Source organism: Thamnophis sirtalis, unplaced genomic scaffold, assembly GCF_051295495.1.
Source record: "Thamnophis sirtalis isolate CommonGarterSnake01/CBP01778 unplaced genomic scaffold, rThaSir2_p1.2 scaffold_14, whole genome shotgun sequence".
Lineage (NCBI taxonomy): Eukaryota > Metazoa > Chordata > Lepidosauria > Squamata > Natricidae > Thamnophis > Thamnophis sirtalis.
In genome coordinates this window covers 42835651-42855617 of record NW_028261394.1, presented here as the reverse complement: position 1 = coordinate 42855617, position 19967 = coordinate 42835651, and the positions used below count along the sequence as shown (strand labels likewise).

At 43.9% G+C, this 19967-nt stretch overlaps 1 protein-coding gene across 1 annotated transcript in view; it reads right to left on the bottom strand.

Moving 5' to 3' along the window:
- The window catches only part of ADCY7 (adenylate cyclase 7), a 91986-nt gene that overhangs the window by 38779 nt on the left and 33240 nt on the right, over positions 1-19967 (bottom strand). Inside the window, exons 4-9 of the mRNA XM_087729051.1 lie at positions 19591-19746; positions 10483-10632; positions 9017-9162; positions 8345-8456; positions 5965-6092; positions 5226-5384 (exon numbers count right to left, since the gene is read on the bottom strand). Coding sequence (XP_087585177.1) covers positions 5226-5384; positions 5965-6092; positions 8345-8456; positions 9017-9162; positions 10483-10632; positions 19591-19746 — 851 coding nt within the window. The remainder of the gene's footprint in view (positions 1-5225; positions 5385-5964; positions 6093-8344; positions 8457-9016; positions 9163-10482; positions 10633-19590; positions 19747-19967) is intronic.

Here is a 19967-nt window from a genome sequence, read left to right as displayed (position 1 = left end):
CCCTCCAGACCTTCCGCACAGCCCTTAAAAACTGGCTTCCCTGTCAGGCCTGGGGCTAAAGATTGCAACCTGCCCGAATGGTATGAATGTTGTGTTTTAATGATGTATTGTTCTATATGTTAAAAGTTTGTTTCCCCCCCCCCTTTTTTAAGTTGTAAGCCGCCCTGAGTCCCCCCAGGGAAAAGGGCGGCATATAAATAAACTTAAATACAAATACAAATACAAAATTGAACATCCTCCAGGATCTCACTGCTGTTCCTCGCCACCCTCAGCACCCGCTGCCAAAAGCAACCATCTCACATTGTCTCTGGACAGAATCAGTGCCAGGTGCAAATAACCAGTAGCATTTGTTAGAGTCGAAGTATAGAAAAGTTCGTCCTTGCTTACCTAGAATCTACTCAACTAACACTTGGCATTAAATTGGTGCTAGATCAAGGTCAATGGAGTTCATGAGAGAACTTGAGAGTTCTCTACTTGAGAGACCGCCTGCTGCCAATCACCTCCACTAGACCGATTAGATCCCACAGATTAGGCCTCCTCCGAATTCCATCCGCCGGCCAGTGCCGACTGGCGACTACCCGGAGGAGAGCCTTCTCTGTGGCTGCTCCGACCCTCTGGAACGAACTCCCCGTGGAGATTCGAACCCTCACCACCCTCCAGGCCTTCCGCAAAGCCCTTAAAACCTGGCTGTTCCGACAGGCCTGGGGCTAAGGAACCGTTGCCCCCGTCTCGAATGGTATGACTGTTGTGTGTTTTAAATCATGCATTGTTTTGTGTCGTTTTTAATTTTGTCTGTATCCCCCCTTCCCTGGTTTGAGTTGTGAGCCGCCCTGAGTCCCCTTCGGGGGGAAAAGGGCGGCATATAAATAAAATAAATATTCAAACATTCAAACATTCATGGGTGGGCTGGATTTGGGGTTCTCCCCCAGCAACGCCACGACTCCAAACTGATGACTCTTCTAACTCTGCCCGCTCTTGTTTATTTCTGAACATCATTTCTGTCTGTTTTTTCTTCCTCCTTCCCTCGATTTCCCCAATACAGTGTGGATTTCAGACCTGTTAAAAGCACTCTTCTTGCTTCTCCCTCCCCCCCCCCAAAAAAATTATGTTTGCCTACAAAGCGCTTGGCAATATTGTTCCGACGAAAGGGAAATATTGCTCTTTCAGTGAAGTGCATGCTTAGCGCAGAAGTTCCCTCAAGACGGGGGGGGGGGGTAGCAAATGGCCCTTTGTGTCTTTCAACTGGAAGAAGGCTTCATTCAATTTTAATTCCATTTTAGACTGAAAGCTCTCTTCTCTTTGTCTCCTTCCTGCTTAAATAACGCCTAGGTGTGTAATCACACTCTACGCTCTACCGTTCTCCAAGAGTTTACTCAGCTGGCTTGCATCGAGTGCCCTCAGGAAGCACCACAACCTACAGCTTACTTAGTAACACACACGCACGCACACCGAGAGCACTTCCCAATGCTACAGAAAGAAAATAGCATACGCCGTTATGGGATTGTTTGTGTCTTTCTATAAAACAAGGACTGCCCAACATACTGTTAACCTGAGATGAACCAATGAAGACTAACAACATTGCAGCCTCAATTGAGATAATGATGACAACAGAGTGCCAATCTATCTATCTATCTATCTATCTATCTATCTATCTATCTATCTATCATCTATCTATCTATCTATCTATCTATCTATCTATCTATCTATTATCTATCTATCATCTATCTATATCAATCTATCTATATTATCTATCTATCTATCTATCTAGCTATCTATCATCTATCTATTATCTATCTATCTATCTATCTATCATCTATCTATTATCTATCTATCTATATCTATCTATCATCTATCTATCTATTATCTATCTATCTATATCTATCTATCTATCTATCTATCTATCTCTATCAATCTATCTATATTATCTATCTATCTCTATCAATCTATCTATTATCTATCTATCTATCATCTATCTATCTCTATCAATCTATTTATCTATTATCTATCTATCTCTATCTATCTATCTATTATCTATCTATCTATCTATCTATCTATCTCTATCAATCTATCTATCTATCATCTATCTCTATCAATCTATTTATCTATTATCTATCTATCTATCTATCTATCTATCTATCTATCTATCTATCTATCTATCATCTATCTATCTATCCATCCATCCATCCATCCATCCATCCATCCATCCATCTATTATCCATTATCCATTATCTATTTATCTATCTATCATCTATCTATATCAATCTATCTATATTATCTATCTATCTATCATCTATCTATCATCTATCTATTATCTATCTATATCTATCTATCTATCATCTATCTATCTCTATCAATCTATTATCTATTATCTATCTATCTATCTATCTATCTATCTATCTATCTATCTATCTATCATCTATCTATCCATCCATCCATCCATCCATCCATCCATCCATCCATCCATCTATTATCCATTATCCATTATCTATTTATCTATCTATCATCTATCTATATCAATCTATCTATATTATCTATCTATCTATCATCTATCTATCATCTATCTATTATCTATCTATATCTATCTATCTATCTATCTATCATCTATCTATCTCTATCAATCTATTATCTATCTATCTATCTATCTATCTATCTATCTCTATCAATCAATCTATCTATCCATTATCTATCTATCTATTATCTTTCTATCATCTATCTATCTCTATCAATCTATCTATTTGCACCAACACCTAACAATGTGTCACGCTATCATTTATTTGAGAGTTTATCAGCTAACTAGGTGAATCAATAGGTCCTTCAAAAGCTTCAGTCTAGACCTCCATGGTCCCTTCCAGCTCTATTATTTTGTTATTCTGTTATTCAGTCAACCTTCACCCACTCACTTCATTCATTTCTTTATTCACTCATTCATTTAGTTTCAAGAGTAGAACACGGAGTAGCAGGGGAAACTGTTTAGCGTTCCCTCAATCCTAAGACCAACCCTGAAATGCAAAAAATGAGTGTAGGACAGTACAAATAGTTTTGGATTATCCCTCGGGTTAGGATACTGTATATATAAAACCTTACAAGCAGAATGTTGTTGATTTTTTTCTTTTGTAAGCAAACATTTGTGTTTTCAAAATATTCTCTGTCTTTTGTAAGCATGGAAGTGTTTTTAAAGCAAGAATTTGCTCCCTAAATGACCGTGTTTTGGTTTCGCAGTTCTCTGGTTTCATCCTGAACAAGCAAGATAGAATAGAATAATAGAGTTGGAAGGGACCTTGGAGGTCTGCTTTCTGCTTAGGCAGAAAACCCTACACCACTTCACCACTACTCCACTGATTAATTGTTCTGTCAGGAAATTTCTCCTTAGTTCTAAGTTGCTTCTCTCCTTGATTAGTTTCCACCCATTGCTTCTTGTCCTACCCTCAGGTGCTTTGGAGAATAGTTTGACTCCCTCTTCTTTGTGGCAGCCCCTGAGATATTGGAACACTGCTATCATGTCTCCCCTAGTCCTTCTTCTCATCAAACGAGACCTACCCAGTTCCTGCAACCGTTCTTCATATGTTTTAGCCTCCAGTCCCCTAATCCTCTTTGTTGCTCTTCTCTGAACTCTTTTTAGAGTCTCCACATCTTTTTTACATCGTGGCAACCAAAACTGCATGCCGTATTCTAAGTGTGGCCTTGCCAAGGCCTTATAAAGTGATATAATGTGAACTTGATTCTATCTCTCTGTTTATGCAGCCTAAATGTTGTCAGATATGCAATTATAACTCCAGTAAAAGACTTGGAGTGAAATACTTTATTCTGCTATTATGTTCTAAAGCTAAAGTGTACTTCTTTCTGAGAGGCCACACACTGAGTTACAACAGAGCCGAGGTGGCGCAGTGGTTAAATGCAGCACTGCAGGCTACTTCAGCTGACTGCAGTTCTGCAGTTCGGCTGTTCAAATCTCACCGGCTCAGGGTTGACTCAGCCTTCCATCCTTCCGAGGTGGGTAAAATGAGGACCTGGATTGTTGTTGGGGGCAATATGCTGACTCTGTAAACCGCTTAGAGAGGGCTGAAAGCCCTATGAAGCGGTATATAAGTCTAACTGCTACTGCTATTGCTATAACAACTATAATGCAGGTATCCAGGTACACAAAGAAGATGATGTTGTCCTTCCAGGAGTATCCAGCAAACAGGTAAGATCATGTACTGGAAACAATAACCAATCCATCTGGTGCCATAAAAGTGACTAAAAATAAACGCATGCTTTGCCTCTTTGAGAGGTTAAAATACTGTTAACAAGGCTGGAAATGATTTCTGCAGATCCAGGAAAATATTTACAAAGCAGTTCCATCAGTCACAAGGTACCCTGAGGTCCCTTTTGCAGTTTTCCACGCCCTCCAGAGTAAAGGCACACATCTTACTATCCAGAATATAGATTAGCCAACTCTGAGTACATGTTGGAAACCATTGTGATTTTCATTAGGTGGGGAATGGCAAACTGAGAATTCACTAAACAGAAGAGGGAGGGAGGGAGCAAGTGAGCCAGAGAGTGAGGGGAGGAAGGAAATAAGGAAGGAGAGAAGAAAGGGAGGGAGGGAAGGAAGGAAAGAAAGGAAGGAAAGAGAGGAGAAGAGAAAGGGAGGGAGAGAGGGAAGGAAGGAAAGGGAGGGAGGGAGGGAAGGAGGAAAGGGAGGAAGGAAGGGAGGAAAGTGAGGAAGGGAGGGGAGGAAGGAAGGAGAGGCAAAAGGGAGGGAGGGAAGGAAGGAAAGTGAGGAAGGAAGAAAGGAAGGAAGGAAGGAAATTGAATTCTAAATTGTTTACCAAGTTGTGCATCCTCCAACATACACTCATACATTAAAACCTGGTTTAGAAATCACATCAAGGAATTGGGGCTCAAGCCTTCATTCTCAACACACAGAAAACCGGGAAAAACATCCCATTTTCAAATTTGGCACTAAAAATTGATGGGAAAATTTAGGCTATTTTTGCACCAGAGGAAAGAGTTAATTAAGGGTGCTTTGCTTCCCAAAGATGAACCCAGAATGTCTCGTCTTGAAGACTCTTGCTCTAATGTCACGGTGAAATCTCGCAACCAACCGAAAGATCAGATTATCCCCCAAACATTCTGCATCCTTGGACTAAACCCAAGTAAATCAACCTCAGCTGGGAAACTGCTCTGTATTTCCACTACTTGCCATCACAACGCCATACCCTGGAATGACTTCAGGTGCTTACCCAGGGATGCCGGCAGATTCCATGCGGTTGGCTAAGGAGACATCATGAGACCACACATCGTACTGCCATTTCCGAAGTCCGATCACCCCACAAAGTACGTTTCCGGAATGAATGCCAACTCGCATGTTGATGTCCACCCCTGTGGCTTCCCTTACTTGCCTGCAAAAATAAAAAAAATAAAAAATTATAAGTGCTCCAGTGTGGAAGACAAGATGGAAAGTCATTTGATTGTCCCTTCTCTAGACAGGCATGGGCTTAATTGGTTCGCGACTCTCCGAGACTCCTTGCCAAGTTTTGCAGAGATCGGCCTGGCAGCTCTCCAAGCCAGATAAGGTCTGTGACTGTAAATCCTCCCTTGAAAGACTTTGCTGGATGTGAAAGGGAAGAATTCACAGTCAATTAATAAAAGAGGTTTTTTGTCGGGATAAGGAGTTTGCTTCAGGCTCTTGAGAAGCCTCGGTCAGAACAGCTGGCTGAGGAATTCTGGAAGTTGAAGTCAACAAGTCTTAAAGTTGCCACGAAAGATTAAATCAGTGTAAACTAACTGCACAACTCCTTGATTTTACATCTGGATATTTAACAGAGCAATAAATATAAAAAACTGCACTGGTACAATCACAGGAGGAAGAAATTTTCTCCTTTCAGAGGATTACAAGACCCTATTATTATCTATCATACTGCTACATTATATATTCCGGCATCACCACTTCTAATTTACTAACTCTTTTAAAGTACCTACTTTATCGCTTCACACATGTCGAGGCCCATTTTCACACAGTTTTTGGCATGTATCGGCAAGGACACAGGTAAGCCCGAGACGCAATAATAACAGTCTCCCAATATTTTGATCCTCATGCATTCATTTTCCTACAAAACAAAACACACAAAAAAATAGCCCATGAGTCACTGAGCATGGCAAATATGAATTAACCGGCATTTTTTTTTAAGCAGTGCAAATTATAGGCTTTTTTGCAGGGAGAAAACAGATCAGCTGTCATCTCTTCATCCGAAGTAAGACTTTTCTGTATTCCAAAAAAATAACGGGGGAGGCACAGGATGGTTCATTTGCAATTTATCTGGGGTTCAAGCCAGTGGTGAGATTCAAATAATTTAAGATTCAAACCCAGGGTCAGGTTGACTGTCTTGGGAGGTATGACCCATCCCCGTCCTCCGGTTCACCGACAAATGCGCGCTGGACAAAAGCGCGCCGACAAAACCGTGAGAAAAAAAAACGTGAGTTCAAAATCGCGCCGACGAATGAGCGCAGAAGCGCGCCGACAACAGCGCGCCGACAGAAGCGCGCTCTAAACCTAACCCTAAAGGTAACCCTAAAGCTAACCCTAACCCTAAACCTAACCCTGAACCTAACCCTTACCCTAACCCTTACCTTAACCGTAATCGTGCTTCTGTTGCTGCTCTTTTGTCGGCGCGCCTTTGTGGGCGCGCTGTCGACGTCACAGTTTTATCGCCGTGGTTTTGTCGGCGCGCTGTTGTCGGGCACGCATTTGTCGGGTGACGGCGTCCTCCAATTCTGCCACATGTGACTCCAGTGATTGCAAACCTGACCCCTATTTTCTAGACCAGTGGTGGGATTCAGCCGGTTCGCACTGGTTCAGTCGAACTGGTTGTTAAATTACCCCCACCCCGCTATCAAAGTGGATCCTGTGCGCTGCGTTGCAATGGAGAAATGGGAAAACAAAGCGGCTGGTACACGGGAAAGAGGAAAGCGATTTTCTCCTTCCCACATGCTGGCCGCTCCATTGCCCGTTTCTTCATTGCAGCGCAGCACCCAGGATCCTTTTTGATAGCGGGGTGGGAGTAATTTAAAAACCAGTTCAACTGTACCAGCGCGAACCGGCTGAATCCCACTATTAGTTCAAGCACAGAAAATGCAAGGCAGTTACAGTCACTTACAGCCATTCGTTGAGAAGTGACAACAGCAGTGGAAAATCTTGCTGGCTGCCTCAAGCAAATTTAAAATTATCCACATGCAGCCAATGACTGTTATATAGGTAGTCCTCAACTTACATCAAGTTCGTTTAGTGACTGTTCCAAGTTACAATGGCACTGAAAAAAGTCACCCATGACCATTTTTCACACTTACAACCTGCCGTCACGTGATCAAAATTCAAGTGCTTAGAACTGGTTCATATTTATGACGGTTTCCAGAGGCCCTGTGATTCCCTTTTGCGAACTTCTGACCAGCAAAGTCAACGAGGAAGCCACAGTGGCTTAACAGCCATGTTCCTAACTTAACTGCAGCGATTCAGTTAACAAATGTTGCAACAAAAGTCGTAAAGTGGGGCAAAACATCACGTAACAAATGTTTCGCTTAGCAACATAAATGTTGGGGTCCTTTGTGGTCGTAAGTGGAGGGGGTACCTGTACTGCCAAACTATGCGACACCGTGGTTTTTAAACGGATAGCTTATTAAACCATGCACAAGGTTGTTGTGAGACTGCACAATAAAAAAATAAACACCATATTTTACGGAGTATAAGACGCACCTTTTTCCCTCAAAAAAGAGGCTGAAAATCTGAGTGCATCTTATACACTGAATACAGCATGTTTTTGGCTCCTGAAACCCTGCCTCTTCACCAAAATAGCCATGCATAACCTTTAGGAGGCTTTTAGAGAGCTCCTGGGGGCTGGGGAGGGCAGAAATGAGTGAAAAATGGGTCGGGCTTTTTGCTCAATTTTGTCCCGTCCCCCCCAGCCCCTAGGAGCACTTTATAAGCTTCCTAAATGCTCTGCATGGTCATTTTTTGGGGGGGGGAATGGGCTGTTTTCGTAAAAACCAGTCTGTTTTTTGCTCATTTTGGGGGGCGGGCACCCCCCAGGAGCACTCTACAAGCCTCCTAAAGACTATTCATGCCCGTTTTTTGACAAAAAATGGGCCCGTTTTCACAAAAAATGGGCCATTTTGGGGAGGTCTGCAGAGTGCAAAAACTTCTTTAAAAAATTTGCCTCTTCAAAATCTTGGTGCGTCCTATACTCCAAAAAATATGGTAATGCTTGTTTACCAACCAGAATGTCTACAGTCACTCAATAGGTGAGTTGTTTTCTCAACATCAACAACTTGAAAATGTGGGGAATTTCAATTCCCAGAATTGACTCACCTTTGCAATCTGGTCAAATTTCCCAAAGAGTTCATTCAACATTACCACTAGCTCCTTTGGAGAACAGTCACTTGCCAAGCGAGTGAATCCTACGATGTCTGCATACAGGATGCTAAAGGAAGGAGAAAGAAATATGACAAGTCTGGGATTGCTCTATGCGAAGTCCAGCTTGAAGAACCTGTGATCCCTTCAAGGAAACCTCAAGAACTTGGTGGCCTCTTTAAAATACTGACCCCAGAGGGAAATACGAGTCTCGGAAATTGTCAGAGTGTTTGCAGCATGACTACTATTAGGAGGCAACCCAGGAGCAAAACACGGCACACAGAGACTTAGATGTTTAATAGTGGTTTATATACAAGACATATACAGAAATACGCGTGGTAGTCAAATACCTGACAAGCAAGCAATCTTCTTCTTAACACTACATGGAGAACTTAGCAATGGATACTGGACACAAGGAGAGAGATACACTAAGAGAGAGAGAGAGAGAGAGATACGCCCTCTCTGGCCTCCTTTATATAAACAGCTTCTTAAAGTGGCAATAACCCAGCTTCTTAAAGTGGCGATGCCTCTGCTGACTCATCCTCATTTCATCATCTTAATTTACAGCCTTACATGGGCTGGTCCGCTTTAAATCATCAGAAATCATCTTACAGAAATCCAAAAATTTACCTGACATTCTGGTGCCGTTTCACATACAGGTTGTGGAAATTATTATCATGCTTTTTCATATCGTTGGTTTCTTTTAGACGCTCGATGATGGCAAGTTTCATTCCCATAGATATGTGAGCTGGCAGGATTGACAGAAGCAAGCTTTCCTTGGAGCAAAGAAGAAGATTTGAATTGTTCAAAGCATGAAGTGATCTCAAACCAAAGGAGGAGGAAGGAAAGACGGTTGCAAGAGCAACCCAAGACATCTAATAAACCTAACTCTAACTAATAAGAGCAAATCCCCGCCTTCGTTAAGTTCATTAGACCATGCAGTGTTCCTTCATTCACTTAGTGCTTCCATCAAATGTTGGCAATTCAACTTGGATGCTTGCAAATCTGTGCAAAAACACACATTTGTTTGCAAATGTTCCACTTATAATCATGTTTTCCAGAGAGGTCTCCTGGCTGTTCAGGAATTATTCTAGAATAATATTCATGAATATTTCTGAGTTTTCATTTTAATGGCTGCCCAGGAGGCAGCAATATGGCTTGCCGAACCTGGAACGAAGGAGAATATCTGTAGCTCAGCGTTGAACTGTGGGCTGCTTGGTGGTCTCTTGAGCTGGATTCTTTTCTTGTGGATGTTTCCTAACCCAACTAGGTAACATCATCAGTGCTAGAAGGGAATTGAGGTTTATGAAGAGGAGGAGGAGGAAGAGGAGGAAGACTGTGAGGTCCTTGGATCTGTCTGAGCTTTGTTGTTTTCTTAAAGATGTCTTATTACCCAACTAGGTAACATCATCAGTTCTAGAGGGGAGTGGGATTCACTACTGTTGATGCTACCCATTTTGGGTAATGAAACATCTGCAAGAAAACAACCAAACTCGGAGAGCAACAAGAACCCCACAGTCCCCCCCCTCCTCCTCCTCCTTCTCCTCCTCCTTTTCCTCCTCCTCTCCACAAACCCCACTCCTTCCAGCACTGATAATGTTCCATAGTTGGGTAATGAAATGTCTGCAAGAAAACAAGCAAGCTCAGAAAGCATCAAGGACCCCCACAGTCATCCCTCCTCCTCCTCCTCCTCCTCCTCCTCCTCCTCCTCCTCCTCCTCCTCCTCCTCTCCACAAACCCCACTCCTTCTAGCACTGATAATGTTCCATAGTTGGGTAATGAAGCGTCTGCAAGAAAACAAACAAGTTCAGAGAGCATCAAGGAGCCCCACAGTCATCCCTCCTCCTCCTCCTCCTCCTCCTCCTCCTCCTCCTCCTCTCCACAAACCCCACTCCTTCTAGCACTGATAACGTTACATAGTTGGGTAATGAGACGCCTGCAAGAAAACAACCAAGCTCAGAGAGCACCGAGTGAACCTGGAATGAGTGATGTGCTGCCCGAAATAAATTATCTGCATGTTAATAATGGCCTCTTAATAATTAACCATGCAGGGGAAAAAAACATGTGCTATTTTTATGGTTGGATATCCACCTTACCTGTTGCCTTTTTTCAATTTTCAATTTCATCTGGACTTGGATGCATTTTAAGGTATAGCGGTACAGATCCCAGGAGGCGTCTTGCACTTGATGCTTGTGGTACGCCCCCAGCAAATTGCCACAAAGGAAAATGAAAGCATTCGCCACCAGCTGGGTAAAAGAAAGAAAACCATACCGTTACGATAGGCTGCTTTTTGCAGCAGGCACAAGATTCTTCCTAACCACCTCTTACTGAACAAGCCATAATGGCTCATCGGCACAGAATGCTGGGCTAAAAGCGAGGGGCACCAGAAATAATAACAATTGGACGCAGCTAAACAAAGAACCCTTTCTTCTTCCAATTTTGCAATAGGAAAGCTTTAACCTATTTGTTCTTCTTCCCCATCCATTCCTCCCCAAGACTTTTTTTTCCAGAGAAAGTGCCTTCTACCATGTCTTCCGCAATTGCTGTTTTAACCAATTTTCCACAAAATGCTCCATTCGTTTCTTAAATCCATCCCATTCATTTGTTAAACTCATCCCACCGACCACCAAGGTAGTCTACAGTGAAAAAAAATTCAAATAAAAGTGAAGACCGGAATACTATCAATAAAGGCAAAAAACAGAGGGAGTGTATGTGTAAACCAGGGGTGTCAAACTCAAAGCCCGTGGGCCGAATCTGGCCCACAAGGTGCTTAGATCTGGCCCGCAGGGCCACCCTGGAAACAGCGAAGGACTGGCCTGCGGTGCCTCTGTCAGCGAAAGGAGGGCCATGTGCAGCTTGGGAAGGCTTTGAACAGACCTCCCGAGCTCCGTTTTCAGCTGCAACGGCCTTCTGCAGCGCTCTGCCAGTGAAAATGGAACTTGGAAGGGCCATATGCAGCCCTCCCGAGCTCCGTTTTCAGCTGCGACGGCCTCCTATAGCACTCTGCCAGTGAAAACGGAACTTGGAAGGGCCATATGCAGCCCTCCCGAGCTCCGTTTTCAGCTGCGACGGCCTCCAATAGCACTCTGCCAGTGAAAACGGAACTTGGAAGGGCCATATGCAGCCCTCTCGAGCTCCGTTTTCAGCTGCAACAGCCTCCTGCAGCGCTCTGCCAGTGAAAACGGAACTTGGAAGGGCCATATGCAGCCCTCCCGAGCTCCGTTTTCAGCTGCGACGGCCTCCTGCAGCGCTCTGCCAGTGAAAACGGAACTTGGAAGGGCCATATGCAGCCCTCCCGAGCTCCGTTTTCAGCTGCCACGGCCTCCTGCAGCGCTCTGCCAGTGAAAATGGAACTTGGAAGGGCCATATGCAGCCCTCCTGAGCTCCGTTTTCAGCTGCAACGGCCTTCTGCAGCGCTCTGCCAGTGAAAATGGAACTTGGAAGGGCCATATGCAGCCCTCCCGAGCTCCGTTTTCAGCTGCAACGGCCTCCTATAGCACTCTGCCAGTGAAAACGTAACTTGGAAGGGCCGTGTGCAGCCCTCCCGAGCTCCGTTTTCAGCTGCGACGGCCTCCTATAGCACTCTGCCAGCGAAAACGGAACTTGGAAGGGCCGTGTGCAGCCCTCCCGAGCTCTGTTTTCAGCTGCAACAGCCTCCTGCAGCGCTCTGCCAGCGAAAACGGAACTTGGAAGGACCATATGCAGCCCTCTCGAGCTCCATTTTCAGCTGCAACGGCCTCCTGCAGTGCTCTGCCAGCGAAAACGGAGCTGGGAGGGCCGTGTGCTGCGACACGAGTGACGTCAAGCTGGCCACACCCACCCTGGCCACACCCACCAAGCCCTTGAGGTCAAACACAACCCTGTTGCGGCCCTGAATGAAATTAAGTTTGACAGCCCTGGTGTAGACTCTTCAGCCCAAGCATGTGAAGCCTTAGGCTGTTTCACTATCCTTTATGAAATAGAATACAGCTGCGAGGGGAATAATAGTTACACATGGATCAGTAGAATAGTTCATTTTAAGAAGAACGCTCCTTCTTTTGGATGGCAGGTTGAATCAACCCTGAAGCAGTGAGAATTGAACTGCTGGCAGTTGGCAGAGTTTGCCTGCCAATACTGCATTCTAACAACTGTGCCACCTGGGCTCAGTTCAAGCTGCTTCACTGCCTTTCATTGTTGGCCATGTGTTCAGTCCCCCCCCTCCTTCGCTCGTTAACAGACGACAGGCAGACAAACTTAAAAGGAACTCACTTTATCAGTCCTCAGCTCAAACTGGCTGCAAGCCCAAAATAAACCTAAATAAAGTCTCTGCCTGAAGATAACGGAATGCAAAACAAATCTCTCTTACGGCAAAACAAGGTGTACAAAAAGAAAGCAAAGCACTTCTCCAAGTGTCTCTTCGAATCAGGGTTACAGAAAGCAAATCACTTCTCCAAGTGTCTCTCACAAATAAATCACGACCTAGGATCAATGAGCGAATGAATGAACGTTGACTCCTGCAACCAGGGCGTGGCACCATCCGTCCTTTTATCCCCAGAAGACGCCACTAACGAGCCCCAGTTGCATTGTTAATCTTGCATCCCGAAAAGACTCACAGGAGACTTCTGCTGAGTCACAACACCATGTTTGTGGAGACTGACCATGTTCAGATTTGGGGAGCCCCTACCAACAAAAGACTTGGGAAAAAAAACTCCTACCAACTATTAATTTGCCAGCACTTAACTAGCCTATTATAAGTCCAGGATTTCATATATTCCCAGATTAGCTTGCAGTTCCAGGAATGGCGGATTTTAGAGTTATGACTGTTACGTTGTGTGTCCTTTCTCTCTGATCTACGGGTTGGTTCGTCTTGAAACACGAATCAGAAATGCAAAGCTCTCTACTTTGAATCTGCCCATCCAGATGATCTGGATTTCGTAGGCAGCTTGGAAGAGGCGCTAATTTAATTCCTTGCTTTCCTTTTTTGTCTGATCTCAACTCCCCCCCCCCCCCTAAATCCCTGAATGATTGTACGATAGATGGGAAAGGGGGAGGAGGGAGTACAACCTTTTTAAAAAATATAAATACTTGTGTGAAACTGTATTTTGTTTTAGGAGAAAAAAAAGAAGCACAGTCTCCGAACTCTGAAACCGCTCCAAAACTAAGATTAACTTCAAGAAGTGATTGTTGCCAAAGCCGTGATTGATACCTTGGCTCATTTGTTAATCCAGGTGATTTCACACAGTGATTAAGTTCACACATTGCGCTACACCATTGTGATTTTAGTAAGCCAGAAATTATTGGTTTCTACAACAGGCTACATCATACATCATAGTCCACAAACCTCCATGTCTAAGGCAATTAAATTTTGGGTTGGTTTCCTACACATAATTTCCCATTGCCATGGAATACATATGGTACAAATTAACCATACCATCCTTCCTACCACTTCTAAAACAGCTAAGACATTCATTGGAGGTGGAAAAAACATAGCAGATTTCAAAGAGAAACCTCAGCTTAACCCACTGATATAAGAATTAGTTTCTTCACTCTTGCTTTAAAAACAAATATGGCAGAGGTGGGTTCCTACCAGTTCGCACCTATTCGGTAGAACCAGTTCGTCAAATCTACCAGACCGGTAAGAAGAGGTTCCACCAGTGGATCCGGAAAGCAGGCCATACCTTCAGAAGAGGTTCCAAAAATTTTTGAAACCCACCACTGCTAAAGGGTTTGGGGTGCAAGGATCTTGTAACTTGACAGCTTTAAGACTTGTATGCTTCAATGCCAGAGTTGCTGAGCCAACGTGACTGGAGGAGAAATGTTGAGAGTTGAAGTCCACAAGTCTTAAAACTGTCAGGTTTGAAGACCCCTAGTTTTTTTTTCCTAAAGGGTTAGGGGTGCAAGGATCTTGTAACTTGACAGCTTTAAGGCTTGCGGGCTTCAAATGCCAGAGTTTCTGAATAGCTACTTGGACCGACCTAAGTACTAATTCATAGTTTCATATAGCAATCACATGGGCGGCAAGCCACTCCCACCAGGTCACATGGCCGGGAAGCCACTCCCACAAAGGAGGCCACACCCACAGAGTAGGTTTGAACAATTTTTGAAACCCACCACTGAAATATGGCTAGTCTGGAGAGAAGAAGGATTAGGGATGACATGATACCAGTGTTCTAGTATTTAAGGGGCTGCCCCCAAAGAAGAGGGGGTCAAATTATTCTCCAAAGCCCCTGAAGGCAGAACGAGAAACAATGGATGGAAACTAATCGAGGAGGGAAGCAACCTGGAATTAAGGAGAAACTTCCTAACAATGAGAGTAATTAAACAGTGGTTAATTCAGAAGTTGTTTGGTGCTCCAGCACACCTTTAAAAAGAGATTGTACAGCCGCTTGTCTGAAATGGTATAAGGTCTCATGTTTGAGCAGGGGGTTGGAGTAGAAGACCTCCAAGGTCCCTTCCAGCTCTGTTCTGATTAAGGTTTTCCCCAAAGCACCTGAACAGCAGGACAAGAAGGAATGGATGGAAACTAATCAAGCAGAGAAGAGACCTAGAACTAAGGAGAAATTTCCTGAAAGTCAGAACAATTAATCAGTGGGACAACTTGCTTCCAGAAGTTTGTGGGTGATCCATCATGGGAAGTTTTTAAGAGGAAATTGGATAATTATGTCTGAAATGGCATAGGGTCTCCTGTTTGAACAGGAGATTGGACTAGATGTCCCAAGGTTCTCTTCTCTTCCTTTCCCTTCCATTCCCTTCCCCTCTCCTCTTCTCCTCTCCTCTTTATTCCTATTCTATTATCCTATCCTATCCTATCTTATCCTATCCTATCCTTTGCTTCTAGCACACATAGAAGTCATTACGTCATTGTATTTTCTTCTTTTGCCAAACTAGGAAACCATAATTATTACATTCGGAATAAACCATGATCTTAAACTTTCATTTCCAATACCTGCTCTGTTTGGGGAAATCAAAGCAAACATACCCAGTTACCACATTTAATTAAAAAATAAAGTTTCAGGAGAGATGGTCCAAGATCTCCTGTTAGATCTGCTTCTCTGCCATCCAAATATTCTATTCCTTTCATTTCGTGTCTTTTATCATGCTGGCATTCCACGCTGCCTACTCTCGAAATATTTTCATTCATACTGAAATTATTGTTTGATTGACTCAGGAAAGGAAATCGAGTTTTGTCTTGCTTTGGTTTCCGGCTAGGGATTAAACCAGGCCCTTTTTTTTTTTGGACTGAAAGTAAGCAAGTGCTTCAGAAACGAGATGATGGCATGAAAATTCACCACTCCTCAAAATCCAGCAAATTTGCCAAGAAAGAAACAAAGTGTGAATAAAAAGAGTTGCTTCAATCGTGACCCCAGCATTTATCTGGGGGAAAGGAATACATTACCTCATTCTCCAAGACATGATACACACCTTAGTGGTGTGGATCTTAAAGGGTTTTGCCGAGTTGTTTATCTGATTTTTTTAAAAAAACAGATTGTCTAGACAAGCAGGGCTTGGCAAACGACTGGAGAAATATTTTGACGGGTCATTGTTTCCACATTTACAACACTGGAGTATTTCCCTTTATCCTTCTTCAAGTGCGCACTCCTTTCGTAATAAAATCAAATATTCTTTCTGGAATGTAGCACTGCCTTGTGGGGAAAAAAACTGGGAAGAACTGTGGGGTTCACTCCACCACTCATGTATCGTTTTGATGTGAATCGAAGCTCCAGATGAATTTAAGATCCGTGTGTCCTCTTAAATTTTAAGATGAAGGCTATCGTGGAGAAGGAGGGGTCAACCTATTCTCCAGAGCGTTTGACGGCAGAACAAGAAGGAATGGGTGGAAGATCATTAAAAAGAGATCCAACCAAGAACTAAATTTCCTGATAGCAGTAGACTTATATACCGCTTCATAGGGCTTTCAGCCCTCTCTAAGCGGTTTACAGAGAGTCAGCATATTGCCCCCAACAATCTGGGTCCTCATTTTACCCACCTCGGAAGGATGGAAGGCTGAGTCAACCCTGAGCCAGTGAGATTTGAACCGCTGAACTGCTGATCTAGCAGTAGCCTGCAGTGCTGCATTTAACCACTGTGCCACCTCGGCTCCTGGTCCTGATAGAATAATTAACCTGTAGAGTGGCTTCCCTCTAGAAGTTGTAGGTGCTCCATCATTGGAGGATTTAAAAAAAAGATTGGACAGCCATTGGTCCAGAATTGTATAAGACAGTGAGGGCTAACCTTTTCGTCAACGCGTGCCGAAAACCGGCACATGTGCACACACACACACATAATGCAATGCGTGTGACACACACCCCATGCTCCCCACCCCGTGCAACCTCCTGGGACCAAAAACTGGTCGGGGAAAACACACATCTGTTCTCCTCCGTCCAGTAATGAATGCCGAGACAAGCTTAACTGGAATGTCACAGCACTTTATTAGCAAGAAACCAAAACCTCGGTGGCTGAAAGCCAAGCGTAACAAACAGATAAGAACTCAGACTTCGACAGATAACAGCTTCTCCAGCGTTAGGAATGACGTTGACTCCTGCAAAAGGGGCGTGTGCACAAGCAGTCCTTTTATAGTCTTGAGAGGAGCCTAATGACCACCAGCTGAGTGCAATTACCTCCTGTAACTGCGCAACTGTTCCTTACGCCTATTAGCTCTCCGGTGCCGGGCATCCAGGAACAACTCCCTTGGCTCCTCCCCACTGCTGACGTCCGGATCACACTCCCTTGTCTCCTCCCCACTGGTCCAAGGCTCAGGTGCCTCCTGGTGGCCAACCAGCCTCTCTGCGCCCTGCTCGGAGTCAGAACCCTGTCCAGGGTCCTCCACATCCTCCAAAGCCGACTCATAGGGCCCCTCGCTGTCGGAGTCTGGTGGCAGCTCCAACGGCTCCTGCTGGGCCACAACACACATCCATGGACGGTGGAGCTGAGCTGGGGTGACAGCTCGTGTGCCTGTAGAGAGGTGCCATAGATTTGTCATTACGGGAATAGGGTCTCCAGCTTGAGCAAGGAATTGGGCTACAAGTCTTCTAAGACCCCTTCCAAACTCGTTATTCTATGTTCTGAATTAAATCGTCGTTCCAATTCAACCAGCAAATGCTTTAAACTTTCCACAGGCTGTGGAAAGTCATTCCTCCATTACAATAGAAACTAACTCTGTGTGGCCTAACCTGGACCCATAGTTCTTTCGTTACTTTGGAACCTCTTGTAAGGTCCTTATGGAAAAAAAAGGAAGAAAGAGACACTTCCAGGATTACCAAAGAAAGAGAGAAAATCCAACGATCAATCTGGAATACAACAAAGAACAGAACATCTATGTTTACATGCATGTATAGATGTGTATTATGTGTGCCCACATGTATTAAAGTTAAAACATGTCCAAATATGTAAAGAATTGCCTAAAATGTGACCAAGTAGTCAATAGAATGTATGTCGGACCAACAAGCTAGCTAATTTTAAAGAAGAAAACATTTCTAATATCACTGCTTACACAATGTATAATTAACACCTTTTCTAATAGAAGATTTGTTCCACTGCCTTTCCTCCCCCATAGCCCAGAAAGGAACATTGCTTGAGAAATGATGGGGGAGGAGGTAACAAACTTTTTTTCTTAATTTACTTCTTAAATCTTTCTGAAGCCACTTCAAGGATTTGCACATCTGCAGCAAGACTGTTGATGGCGCAACACTGGAAGAAGGAAGATTTGCCTACTATTCAAGAATGGACATTAAAAGTAACAAACCTAGCAGAGATGGCTAAAATATCAGCATATCTCAAGGACCATTCCAATGAGAGATATAAATCGGAATGGAGAAGGTGGACTGACTATACTCAAAATAAATATGGGACTAAGAAATTCCAGATAGCTTATAACTGAAGAAACAAGGAATAACATAATCTGTTTAGAGCTAGCCTAGCAAAGAGGAGTTAAAGCTCAAATGGAAGATGATATTAACTTTTTTTTCTTAAGTTTATTTTAGAATATTTTTGTTAAAGATTTATATACCCTGTATTAGTTCTGGGAAGCCGGGGAGGGGGGGGAAGGTTGGGGGGAGGGGGGTTTGGGTGGGGAGGGGAGGGGGATGGGGAGGGAAGTAAACATTTGTAAAAGTGTTTTTTTTTCAAAATTTTCAATTAAAAAAAATAGGATTTGCACTTTTGCTTTCTTCTTGTAAATATGTTTTATTTCATTTCATTTCGTAGAATCACATATATACTGTGCATAACCGGGGCATATAACATTGAACAATAAACACAGCCCACCCTCTTGTCAACAATACCCCCCAAAATACAAGCCCAATACACCACTTCGACCCACCATACACCCTTTCTTTCACCCCCCTCCAACTTTCGTTCTTCCCTCCAGCGTTCCCCTCTATCCTACTTCCCTTCCCCCTCTATCACTCCTCTCTCCCAATACACTCCCTCTCTTCCTTCTCACCCTCCCTCCAATCCTTTCTCTCACCCTCTCTACCCCTCTTTCTTCTTTCCCTCTACTCCTCCCTTCGGTGTATCTCTGCTATCTATCAATATATTCAGCTTGTCTTATTTTAACACTAGAGTTAAAGAGCAACAGTATACAAGTGCAATCGTGTTATTTTAAAATCTAACATGTACTATATTTCCCCCCTCCCCCTAAGACCCCACCTCCCTTCCCTCCCCCTGACTTCCCAGAGCCCGTACACGGTATAGCTTCACTTTTGCTTTCTTTGTGGCAGAGGTGAAATGTTACTGGTTCGGACCAGTTCGTCCGAACCAGTAGTAAAACATGCTACCAGTTCAGGCAAACTGGTATTTCCGATGATCAGCTGTGACGTGGGATTTATATTAGCTGGAATCGTCGGCATTCCTGCTTTCTAGCTAATCTAAATCGCGTGGCAGAGCAGATTCCTCCCCCCTCATTTTTCTATTTAACATTGCAGGCGTCCTCAGTAGCATGCTCCGCCCACCCACATTATCACGCCCTGTATTTGACGCTCTGCGCATGTGCGGAAGGTCCTTTGCATGCGCGGAAGGTCCTTTGCATGCGCGGAAGTGGCACATTCAAGCGAAACGAGCATTTGTGAAGCGGTAGCGGCAGTAAATCGATTTCACCCCTGCTTTGTGGTCACCAACAGGCAGGAAATCACCTGGGTTTTGGTAATGGTGATCAGAGGATCCTCCCACAAATGTTCGAGGAGACACTTGGTGGGGTCAAGAGCCTTGGTTTCCCCAAGGTGCCTTACCTGAAGGAGCAAGGTGTGTTGATTCTGCGAGTCTGCTGTAACGCTGAGGACGATAATATGGGAGACGGCCGAAAAGGAGCTAACTATGACAGCGTCTCTCATAGCCAAGGGCAACATGGTGTATGTGGTGAAGATGATGAACAGGAAAAATGGAACCTGGAAAAAAAACAAGGTGTCATCATTCTGATTGATGAACTCAGAAAAGTTCAGGTTCAAGAGATCCTTTATTGAGTACATCATATCGGCACTTAGAAAGGTGAAACTAGCTCTAAATTATTCCCATGCTTAAAGGTGAAGGTTCCCCCCACACACATGTGTGCGAGTTGTTTCCAGCTCTAGGGGACGATGCTCATCTCTGTTTCAAAGCCGAAGAGCCA